General features: G+C 38.2%; 1 protein-coding gene across 4 annotated transcripts in view; it reads left to right on the top strand.

The window, feature by feature from the left end:
- Positions 1-3615: 3615 nt before the first annotated feature.
- Positions 3616-12732, top strand: part of LOC127448378 (rho guanine nucleotide exchange factor 7-like) — a 34961-nt gene continuing 25844 nt past the window's right edge. The window contains exons 1-3 of one of the 4 annotated variants that reach the window (XM_051710850.1): positions 4081-4099; positions 8587-8670; positions 10074-10328. Coding sequence is in view for 3 of the 4 variants with exons in the window: in XM_051710852.1 (XP_051566812.1) it covers positions 3935-4099; positions 8587-8670 (249 nt within the window). In the remaining variant the exon portion in view is untranslated. Of the gene's footprint in view, positions 4100-8586; positions 8671-10073; positions 10329-12732 lie in introns of all 4 variants that reach the window. The other 3 variants (XM_051710852.1, XM_051710849.1, XM_051710848.1) reach the window with 3 other exon arrangements.

A 12732-nucleotide genomic window follows, 5' to 3' on the forward strand; every position in this document is an offset into this window, starting at 1 on the left:
TTTTTCCACTGAAATCGTAGGAGTTTCCAGACACGACTGAATATGAGCCGAGCGAGAGAGAAATAAACTTGTTACTCAGCATATGCATTGCACAATCCCAGGGCTGTTGTTGGACATCTCCCTGACTCAATGCTTCAAACATCGCAGTGAAATGCCAGAATGAAAACAGCATTGACAAACAGAATACTAATGCATTAAACATATAAACGCATCATGAGAGCCAGGATACGATTTATGGTGATGCTTAGGAAGACACACTTTCCCTGTCTGTGAACTGATTTTTCATTAACTCATAGCCAGGCTAAAGAGGGGAACATCAGTTCAGTGTGGCATATGTAAGTGCCTGGGGTGAGTGATGTTACTTTTTCTAGCACCTGACTCCCCTGTCCAAAACTATGGTATCATAAGGAGACATTGAAATCTTTCTCTGTACATCTCCCATCTTTTTTTTTTTTTTTTTTTACAAAAAATGGTGTATTAGGTTTGCACTTGGTGTGTGGATCATAAGTTGACTCCTTGGTTTCCAGGCCTGTTTATAGTGTATATTACTTAAGCCATCTCCATCATACTAAAACTTGTGCCTACAAAGATTATCTGTGGCCCCTTCAAGGCACAAGCACAAAAGAATACAACAAAACAAAACCATAACCTACAAACATTAAATATAAAAACTCCAGTCCTTAGCTTTAATGAAAATGACAGCAACATTACATGAGTGTGGGTCTGCTGTGTTCAGTGGTTATGAAAACAGATGTTGTCTATATATGCATGGTGGAGTGACAGGACTGTCCTAGATGTGCTACTGATTCATCTCTCTCACCAACATGGTTTCATTACTCAAAAAGAGCATGTGCTGCTTATAATGACCTCTCAATCATTACTCACCCTCATAAAGTGACAGCCACACCTGGAGGAAGAAATAATAAAAAATAGATTGAAACTGAGAAAAAGCAAGCAGCAAGTGAGGGAGAGCCACCGTTTGTTGGTGTGTGTGTGTGTGTGTGTGTGTGTGTGTGTGTGTGTGTGTGTGTGTGTGTGTGTGAAAGATAGAGATACTAAAATCTAATTAAGAAAAGTATTAGAGCATGCAGTGTACAAGAAAAAAAATCATTACAGCAGAAGGAGAGAAATCTGACTAAAATAAATCAGTGAAGCTGATTTGAATCCAAAGTAAGCTGTACAAATGATACTTCCAAGTAAGAAATTAGAAGACATATGGCAAAAGGACATGTTTGTGTTTGATGGTTTAATCAGGCATAAATGTGTATCTGAGGTGTTTTTGTGCTATCAAAATACGATCTTGTGTCACAGAGTTAGTATCTCTTCTGCACAAAAGAGAGCAAACGAGCAGTGTGTTAAATTAAGAGTCATAAAATAGTAATTCATTGCAATAAACATGCACAGTCTTCTCTTTGCATCTTTGACACACACTTTAGTGAAGCATGAACATTCAGTGCAGTACCCTAATGATATACTGTACATACTCTCAACAATACATACTCTCATTTCAATTTTCCTATTATTATAAGTAATACTCAATCCACAGATGGTGTTCCACCATAAAACACCATCGTATTTTACAATAAAAGTAAAGTTTTTTAAAAGACAGACGTTTATCGTTATTTTTACAGAGGAAAAGACAAGCAGTAAGAACACTTTTGTGACCAAGGTCCAGAGTAGGCAAGTAATCCAGAGACAGAAGTACTGCAATGAGAAACTGAAACTTAAAATATGGGTTTTAAGAAATTAAAAAAGGGAGAGTGTCCACATAGAGAGTGTCATAGAGAATCATAGCAGGGGCATCCTTGGTTACAGCAACTAGGGATGATGGGTCTGGGGGATTGTGGGTGGTCCCATGGCAGGCCTGTTAAGACACAACGTTCTACCCTCCCAGCCACAGAGGGGTTGGTCCTCTCCTCCATTCACTCTGGAGACAGGCCCTGAACCTCCACCGGTATCCATGGTGACCCATTGGGAACTCAGATTCCTCTAGGTAGCTTGGCAGAGGATCCAGGTGGGAGAAGATATGAGAGGTAAACTGAAGGAAGGACAAGTTATGGTTTAGGCTGTCTTTCCATAACAATTACCCTTGAGATAGTGCTGCTTCAATTCTATCAAATTCTCTTATGTTAATCTCGATTATATTTTGTTACACTGAATGGGCCAGTTTACTATTAAATTCATCACCAAAGTCCTTTCAAGGCAAGTCAGTCCACTCGGCGGCCATCTTGGAAATGCTCCCGGGCAGCTATTTTCTATGATTTCTAAAGATTTGAAAGTGTAGCTGCTATCTACTTGAATGGGGAAAGACTGAAATCTCCAAAAAGGGTTGGCCAAGATTACAATCAAAAAACATATTTCAAATCAGCAGTGAAATCTGACAACAATGGTATCATAAATTGTGCTTCTTTAGCTCAGATCACAAAATTTTTCAGGCTTGACCAACAATTGCGCATGCACGTTCTCGAGTTGACAAACAGGAGATATATAGCCTGCCTACAATGTGAGCAAAGCAATGCATAACATGGCAGTCCCATTGGCAAGGAGACAAGAGGCAGTTTTTTTTTTTAAGGATGTCTGTGGAGGAGATGCTTCAGTACACTGAATAAACTGCTTTTTTGAGGAAACAGCTCTTCACTTAATGAATTGATCATCTGGCCACTAATCTAACATGTTTTACACTAAACAATAATTTTGGAATGAACTATGGGTGGAGTTAACCATAAAATTGTTGTTTTATAAGAGACGGCACATACAATTTCGTGACAGGTAGGTGTCAGTTTACGGCTCTCCCCTTTCATTTGTATTGTATGGTATCGCAAATGGTGACTTACTGTTGTAACAGGCTAGTTGACTGTTACGCTCCCTCCTATGTTAAAAATGCAGAGGCTGTTATTGCATTATAGAAGATCTCTGAGTGATATCTGCATCTAAAATATGTTTGGTTCTTTGATCTGTAAGGCAGGGCTTCCTTTTCTTCATCCGCCATATTGGGAGTTCCAATTTCGCTCATTCATTTTAATACAAGTGCTCCGTCTCGGGCTAAGTAGTCTCTGGCATTACTCAGAGCTTGCTTAACAACAATCATAATAATCATGCATCCTAGTTTTAAGACACACATAGCATTTCTCTTTAGGCCTAATGAAGATCAAACTAGGCATGCTATTTAAAAAGAGATAAGAAATCAAAAGATAACAGACTGAAGGAAAACACTGAATTTATGACTTTCTTGCACACATTCCTATGACCAGCAATGTCAGTTTCAAATCTTATGTTAAAGACCGCCATCCTGCGTACCGCAAAAGAACTGCACCAATCTGATAAATAATAATAATAATAATAATAATTATATATATATATATATATATATATATATATATATATATATATATATATATATATATATATATATATAACACACACACACACACACACACACACATTCACAAACCTAGTTTGAATAACGGGAGAAATGATGAGGATATTTCTTATTCCATTTTCCCATCGCTTTGTATAAAACAACAGTATCTCATAATGTGTTTTTGTGATTTTAACCAAAAGCATGAAAAAAAAAAAAAAAAAAGTCATGCAAAGATCAGGTGGATCTACTAAGTCAACGCAAAGCGGTATGCGAAGGCGACTGGTCACATAAGGCTCTCTGCTGTGATGTCATCTGCCGGAAGATGTAAAGTGGCAGACGATGCAGGTTTAGACTATTGCAGTGAAAGGCGTTTGACAGCTTGTTGTAATAAAGGAAATGGGAGCGAACGAAGCGATAGCATTACTCATTTCCAAAATACCATATACTGCGCCGTCCCTGAAATAAGTGGTTTTAGAGAAAATGGTTCCCAGTTCCACGACTGGTTCGTAACAGAAAGCCTCATTTTTAAATTCCAAACATAATACTGAGAGCATCGACCTCGCTGGTTTGGCCATGAATCCGGCGGAACAAACGGTTACTTGGCTCATTACGCTCGGGGTTTTGGAATCGCCGAAAAAGACTATTTCGGACCCCGAAGGATTTCTGCAGTCCTCGTTAAAGGATGGGGTCGTCCTGTGCAGGTTACTGGAACGGCTGCGTCCAGGCACTACCGATAAAGTAAGCGCGCATCTTCCCTTTGACGCACCGCGTTTGTTTTTCGTGTAATGCTCACACTACACAGCAATATGTGTACACTTTTCTTAGACAAGTGGTCTGTCTTTACAATGAATATGTTGTAGGTCAGAACAGCGGTTTAATCCCCAACATAGGCGATATGTATTCAGTTCATACAGCAGCAGGTCGGCAGAGGGGTTCAGTGTGCGTTATTGCTGCTGTTGCTCAATATAAAACAGCCAGTCTTCGATTAAAATTTATTGTGAGATTTTTTTTTAACTGAATGTTTATGTTTGACTCATGTCATATACTTCGTGTAATATCGGCGAGAATAAAATATATCACAAAAATCATGCATTCACCGATATAGGTAGGTAAGATGTAAATGATAACCTAGTTAGATTACGTTATGGAAACCTGAGGATAAGCGCATGCAAATCGCATTACAAGGCTGTGTATGAATAGCAAACATCTGTTAGGTATTATCAAGTGTAGTCAAGCATCCTTTCTTACATTGCTTGCACTTGGGCATGGGCCGCCATAGGCAGTAAATAGACAAAAAGAAGAGGCGCTCTCATTTAAAGAAACAGTGTTTTTTTATTTCCTCAACATGAGCCTCTGTCTCTCTCCAATGTAATGCAATAGGCATACCGAATGACTTACAACTAGTTCCTTTCTGAGGGAAAAAAGCTCAACTAAATAATTAAAGAGATGTAATGAAAATGTAATCAAATTAAAGCACACAATAACTAAGAGTAAAAACAATGTATGATATCAGAGTGAAAACAATAATATACATATATTTTCTCCACTGCATAGTACGCCTATGGGTAAATGCACAGTTATTAAGGAGCACAGAGATTTTATCATACCTGTAGGGGGTCACAGAGGGTACAGAATAGTGAGAAATGTTCTACTGTTCCTAACTAAGGGCTGTACAATGGTAACTCAGGTTTGATGATAGCCTGTGTGTTTTCTAAAGAGTGTGTAGTTCGTCTTATCCCTAAATAATGAATGGAGTCTCTCCCTCTTGGTGTGGTGTATGCAGAGGGAGGGGTTTTAAGGAATTAGTCATCTTCAGGGTCAGCTCTGGATGCGATGACTAACAGTCTATGACAACAATAACCTGAAGCTCCATCGGGTTTGCTTACTAAAAACTTTACACTCTCGCTGTTACAACTGCAAAAATGAATCAAGAGGGCTAAAAAAACACCAATAGTGGAACACTGTGGAAAACAGTTAAGGTTTGCATATTTAAAGAGGACAAAGATTAGTGCACTTGGCCTTTTTTAGACAGTGTGGGCAGCAGCATCATGCTTCTATTAGGACTGTCCATGGTGTAAGAGTGCAACAGAGCCAAACTTTGAAGGAGTTAAAGGGTTAGTTCACCCAAAAATGAAAATTCAGTCATTGTTTACTCACCCCTGTTTTGTTATAACCCCATATGAAAAAATGTTGTGCTAAGTGATGTCATACAATGGTTGTTTATGGTGACCACCTCAGGTTCAAAAGCATGCAAAAGTATAATTCAGAAGTGTAATAAATTATTCCATGAGGCTCATGATTGTTATGAAAGGATACATTAAGGTTCGGTGAGAAACAAACCGAAATCGAATGTATTATTTAGTGAAACTGTTGAATGACTGTTGCTCTGCGCATTCATTAAGTAATTTCTTTCCTCATTAAAGTTTTACTCCTAAAGCAATTAATTGTAATTTTGAAACATATACATAAACTCATGAGCACTCGCATGAGATGAAGGCTCCAGTCATATCAGTAACCTAACTGCTTTTTTCTACATGGAGAGGGTTCCCCTCACGCAGCCCGATTTTTCTAACTGCGCATACTCTGTACGCATAGACTGCACATGCGCTTGAAATTATTTGCACTAATTAGTGGGTCCACAAGGTGACAACACTCACAGTTGGGCTGTTGCTTTCATGAAGACAAAGTAAATGCCGATGCACAACAGGAGACAATGGTTGAAACAACAACAGTGGATGTGCATGTCAAGAATGCATGTGTGAGGTCAGGAGATAACTGTATTTGTATAACCTGAGTCTGAATGAAGTCACCTTTACAGGTCTGAACTCCTGAAGAGAAATAGTCCTGTATCACATAGCAGTCATAGTGTGCAAGCGTCGACCGCCTGTGATTGCGCACACAGTCAAATCGAGTATACTTTGAAAGGCTAGAGCATTCGGCTGTATGCATACGCTAGCATACAAGTAAAAACTGAAGTATACTTTGGGCTTAAAGGGTTAGTTCACCCCAAAATGAAAATTCTCTCATGGTTAACTTACCTTTAAGTCATCCCAGATGTGTATGACTTTCATTCATCAGCAGAACCGAAATTAAGAATTTTATAAGCCCATTTCAGCTCTGTGTGTCCATACAATGCATGTAAATGGGTGCCATCAGGCTGCTGGCTGTTTGACAGTCCAAAAGGCATATTTAGGCAGCATAGAAGTAATTCATGTGACTTCAGTTGATCAATTAATGTCCTCAGAAGCAAACTGATAGGTTGGTGTAAGAAACAAATCAATAATTAAAACTTTATTAACTTTAAAGCCTGGTGCACACTGTACGATTTTGGCCATGATTCTGCTGTCTGAGACAAATTTTGGGAATCCTAAATGTTTATCTGTCATCATAGGGCAAATTCGGCAATCTTACAATGTTTAGTGTGGTATGCTCACCGACGGCCAATTAATAGCCTTTGCAATGATCTTTAGCCTCCGACGAAGTTCTGTAATTGTCAGAAATTTTGCATTGCATTCGTATAGTGTGACTGCCATTACGTCAGCCAGATGAGATAGTCCGCTCCTCTCTCGCACCCCAATTCACTGTTTTCAGAGAAACCCTGCTGAGTATGCTCCTTGGGTTGTGGTAGTTATAAGAAAGCAGCAGGGTTTAAGCAGACTAAATGATTGGAGAAGTCCTGCATACATCACCAGAAAGAAGTCTGTCATTTCGCCGGAAGATCGAGTTATTACATTTTGATTAAAGATTACGAGTTAAAAATAAAATCAATTTAAAATAAAACATTAAATTGATTGATATAATTATTGATTTGAGCCAAAAACCTGTATCAATATTTTTAACTATCAAAATCTGAAATAAACAATAATTAAACAGTATTATCTTTTGACCAGTGCTCTGTACATTAGAATTGCATGAAAATGCCAATATGACAACTTGCAGGTAAAGGGCAGATCTGTCTCGCATCAGACTCCTCCAGTGGACAGGAACTGTTGTTCCTAGATTAGTTACCAGCTTTTTGTATCTCAAATGAATGATTTTTTTTTTTTTTTTATCACATTCTGCCTAACCACGACTTACTGAAGTGGCCAACCAATCCATGCATTTACTTTAGTGTATGTTTAGTTCACAAAATTAACATGTACCGCCTTGATGCAGCAATGTGGAACAAACACACACAGCCCACGTACGTCTCCAAGATTTCTGTTTTAGATATTTTCATCTGCCCTGATAGCACACAAACATCACCCAGATGTCTATTTGATGTGTGTGTTTACATCTGGAAGACGTATTTTTTAGGTTGTTTGCTCATCTGCAACACGTCTATAAGACGTTTCCTCTCAGATGTCAATAAGACATTCAGCTGATGTTTTTGAGATATTTATGATTTTAAATTTTTGTACATCTGATCTTTTTAAGATGTTTAGCAGATGTTAATTAGATTGTGATGCTTTCCAGATGAAAAGATCTAAAACAGACATCTCAGAGATGTACTTGCACTATCTGGGTGGAAAGGAAAGCATCACTTTCTAATTTACATCTGCTAAACATCTTAAAAAGATCAGATGTACAAACATTTTAAATCATAAATGTCTCCAAAACATCTGCTGAATGTCTTATTGACATCTGAGAGGAAACGTCTTATAGACGTGTTGCAGATGAGCAAACAACCTAAAAAATACATCTTCCAGATGTAAACACACACATCAAATAGACCCTGGGTGATGTACGTCTGCTATCAGAGAATTCAGTTGCTGACATTTTTTTTTGACATGATAATTTATGACACTGATGAAGGAAAATGCCTTTTTTCATATACAAACGTCAACATGTGATATGCCCAAAATGTGATAGCCTATATTAAAAAGATACTGTATCTAAACATATTTTATCTGTTTTGGGATTGTCAGTTTGATTTGTGGTCTTCTCTTTCATCTCTCAGAATTCCGGGTCTGATTCATGAATCACTTGTCGACCGGTGTTGATCGTCTCCCGTTTACCCCATTGTGTTCGGCGCTCATCTGCTAACGTCATTTCCTTCTCCTGATGCCCACTTCCACAGTGCTATAGATCTGTTTAGTTCCGATGTGTGTGGTTCTAGTCAGTCACAGCCAGCCCGTGGACTCTCATGCTGGATATACAAGCTATTACTTTCTCGAAAAATTAAAAAGCTTTCAGCAAAGTGAAGGACGATCTTGAGCTTTTGCAACTTCTCTTTTTTCTCGCAGATCTTCCAAGATCCCAAGAATGACAGCGAGAGCTTGAGCAATATCACACAGTTTCTCAAGGGTTGCGCAGTGTTCCGCGTCGAGGTAAGTGTATACATTTATTATCAATTGACATTCCAGTATGTTGCAGTGGTGTTGCTGCATTGGCGCCACGATGAAAACAAGCAACAAAAGAGACGTGCAATAGATAGTCGTAAGTAGTCACAACTGTGGACCAATCTATTTGAGAGAGATCGCACTCGGCAGATCGAGTGTTGTACTATGGACAAAAGACTTGATGCTCTGAAAAATATTGCTATCTTTTATGTGGCGCTAGCTAATCAACATTAATGTTAATGTACATTTTAGCGACGAGTTTGTGGAGACCAGCATTAACGTGGTCGATACAGCGGGCTGCATCATCTTCAGGATGAATGGCGCTGCTTTGTCCATTCATGTACAGTTTGTCTTCTGTCTCATTTGAGTCTTCAAGGTTTGAGAGCTGTGGTGTCAAGCCCTCTGTGGTCTCGGGCATTGGTTTCTGCTTAAATAAAACGCGACTCTTCTCAAAATCTCAGTGTATTTAACTGTAAAATAATTGTTATTATAGAGAGACATCCCATCAGCCAACCGCCTGGTCTTAAAGTTGAACTAATTTCACCTTTTAGAAGTGTTGTTCAGCTGTCTTTTTTATGTTTTGTTCAACTATTGTGAAGGTCACACCCATCTAAACATTGTACAATGATGAAGCTCATTTCTTCATTTAATCCACACGTACTGCTGTAAGGTTGATGAAACGGAGGTATCGGAAAATAATGATTTTGAGGGAGAATTAAGAAAGATACTTAACAAACTGACATTTCACTATACACTGGCATACTGTCCTTAAGGATTTCCCCCAAAGTATTACCAGAAAGCATAGAAACTCTTGAATTGTGTGTTGGCTTATACTGATTATGTATAGTAATGGTTCGATCAATTAAAAATGCCAGTTTGTACACAGACGTACACAAAATGACATACAAAGGACTAGCGGGATATGAACTATGCGCATTTATTAAGGAACAGATGGTTCAAAGCTCATGTATTGTCAAGTGTTTCCAGAAGTGGTGGGGTCGAGACCCACATCACATATGGAGCTCTTGATAGCCGCATTATGTCAACAAAAGAGTTATATAAAAATATACTCGCAGTATCTTTGGAAAGGATACCTTTTTCATTTAGAAATCTTCAGTTCAGCAGATATCATCACTCTGCCTTTTAGATAAATGCTGTGTGTGCTTTTCCAGGGTGGTTCTAAAGCTGAGATTGATTCTGCATCTTGATCTAGGGATGTAAATGTTTGTTCAGCCCGTGATGCTTAAGGTAGTGAAAGGACTCTATATAGCTGAATAGGTTTGTTTCTGTTCATGCAGTCATCTCAGGATTTGTTTACATATCTATTACACTTTAAACAATTCTAGATTTGTTTTATGCCATGATCAGTCTCTCCGCACATTTCTACACAGGCTTCCGATGGTCATGGGAAACCTGGAAACATAAGCTGCTTCTGAATATCCATACTTCCCTACTAAATAGTATGCCAAAAACACTATGCCAATGGAGTAGTATGTCCGAATCCTCAGTATTCATAAAACAGGAAGCGAGAAATACTGGACACTTTACAATCCCATAATTCCTCGGGAGCTGAGGCGACGTCACATTCAAAATGCTGGATTTAAAAGAATACCGGTGAACTGCGTGTCAGGTGGCTCTTTTCAACTGTAAGTGATATGTATACCAAGAAAGTTGTTCCTTGTGCTTAAATGGTGCTTGTTTAACAAAAACAGAGTAGATTATTTTAGCCAATGTTTTTGTTATGTCATATACTCGGGTCATGGGTCAGTATCCACGTCCACGTCTGTATTGTGTGGCTTTAGCAGGGTTCCCGTGGATCATTAAAAAGTCTTAAAAACTTTTAAATTCATTTTTCCAATATTCATGGTCATAAAAAGTCTTAAATATCTTGAATGATACAACATAAGTCTTAATGATCATATAAAGAGGTCTTAAATTTGGAGGCGGAAAGACAGGAATCGTGATATGATCTAATGTGATTATCAAACTTCAAAAGAATATGATTTAATTAAATAAATGCATGCGCTGCGTCCTTCAGAGTGAAAACTGTTGTATTTTCTCCAAGCATGCGGGGGCTTGTGAGAGTTTCCAGCTGTTGCAGAACAGTTCGCAGTTATTAAGCCATATCGGAAATTTGACAAGCGATCACTAATAATCACCTATTGATGATGATGATATAATGTTGATGAAATATGACAATGTTTACTTTAAATTGTTTTATTGTAATACGTTATAGTAGCTGGAAGCTGTGAAGCGCAAACATTTCAAAATAAGAGTCCCCGGTGTAGTTCAGTTTTTAAATTTAAAAGTTCTGCATTATAAATAAAATCTTTTTTTCTTCCTCGCTTGGCTGATGATTAATTGTCAAACAAATATTTGCGATTATGACGATTAATTGTCTGTTTTAGGGCTGTGACGATTAATTGTCTCATTAAGGGCTTTCACGATTAATTGTCATATAAATTGTCATATTTTTTTTTAATATTTTTTCTGCTTGTGTGCTTAATACATCTTAAGAAGTCATTTTTTCATATTTAACTTCAAATATATAAATCAAATAACAAAATAGGAATGAACTATGATTTCCTTTTAAGGCTTTTAAAAACTTATGAATGACATGAAAAATAATGTTTTAAATGTCAAAATATTTCTAAATACTTAAAATATGTCTCTTTTTGGTCAACTTTAGTTTTGGTCAATTTTACATTGACACTTGTTTTTGAACTCATATTTGATCATTTTGTTGAATAAAAAATAAAATATAATTTATAGTCACTGCATGTCATTAACACTGCGTGTTTGAACCAGAAACATTTGCCATTACACAATCGTTTAAAGTGAAACCGGAGCGCTTTGCGTTCACCATCAAAGTTTATACTTGTTTGTTTATATTTTTGCGGGAGTTTGGCATGGGCATCTTTTGACAGCACGCGCATCAGAGTGCTTCAAGCGCTCAAAGCCCTTCTGACAGGGAGTTTTGAAGCCTTATCAAAATAATAGTTAGTTGCAGCCTTAATAAACTTTCTGTTTTATAAGAGAAGTCACAGATTATTTTATGACTGGAAGGTGTCAATTTACGTCTCTCTCCATTCTTTGTAGAGCATCAGCAAACTGTCGTAAAATGCTAGTTGACCGTTACAGCCGTTACGCTCTCTCCAATGATATAACCGTAAAGGTTGTTATCTCAGTACTATAAGATCTCTGCAAGCCCTCCTCGGGACAGAAGCTGGTTGACCGCTGTGGTGTGGCTCAGTGATGCTTGGACTCTGAGTTCAACTGAATGACACAAACGTGCCGTTCATGGCATACAGTATATTTGCTTAAAATTCCCTTATTTGGGCATTAAAATGGGATTGGAATTTGAATGCCCAATAATCGCAGTTGTCTCAAATAACTGCGGTTAGATCAAATTACCGCGATCAGACGGTTATTTAATAATGGCGACAGGCCTAGCCCTTATACTACCATGTATGCTTGTACACCTCTGTCTGTGTAATTTGTTTATCTCTGACCTGTTAAGTGGTGTTTGGTTCGCGTTGGCCTGGCCCAAGGCCCTACTGAAACATACTCTCACAAGCTTATTTTGCCACGTCTAGTGAGGTCCCTGACTAAAGGAAAGGGGTTCTGTCATGTCCGGGCACAGCTGAATATTATAATAGGCCAGCTGCTGGGGTTCAGTGTTATTGTCACCACCACCACCACAGTGTGTACTACTAAATTTTGGAATTGGAACGAGCTGTTTGTAAAAACGTATTATTTTTGGCATTGCGTGAAAGAGTGTCACTGTGAGCCCTTTGTCACAGATGTTGCAAGGATGTTTTAATATTGCTGTTCTCCCTCAGGAGTGTCTACCACTCTGGCCCATGATTTGTGTGCACATGCCCAGATGACAAACCTCATCCCATGTTTTAGGTCACATCACGTACAGGTTACCGTGAATGACACGGATACCTCTGATTAAAATAGTTGATTTGAACATCTGACATTTTATGTTTTGGTCTGCCATTTGTATGTTTTTCTTGCACTTATTCCCTTACACATAAAGGGATA

The sequence above is a fragment of the Myxocyprinus asiaticus genome, chromosome 11 (genome assembly GCF_019703515.2).
Source record: "Myxocyprinus asiaticus isolate MX2 ecotype Aquarium Trade chromosome 11, UBuf_Myxa_2, whole genome shotgun sequence".
NCBI lineage: Eukaryota > Metazoa > Chordata > Actinopteri > Cypriniformes > Catostomidae > Myxocyprinus > Myxocyprinus asiaticus.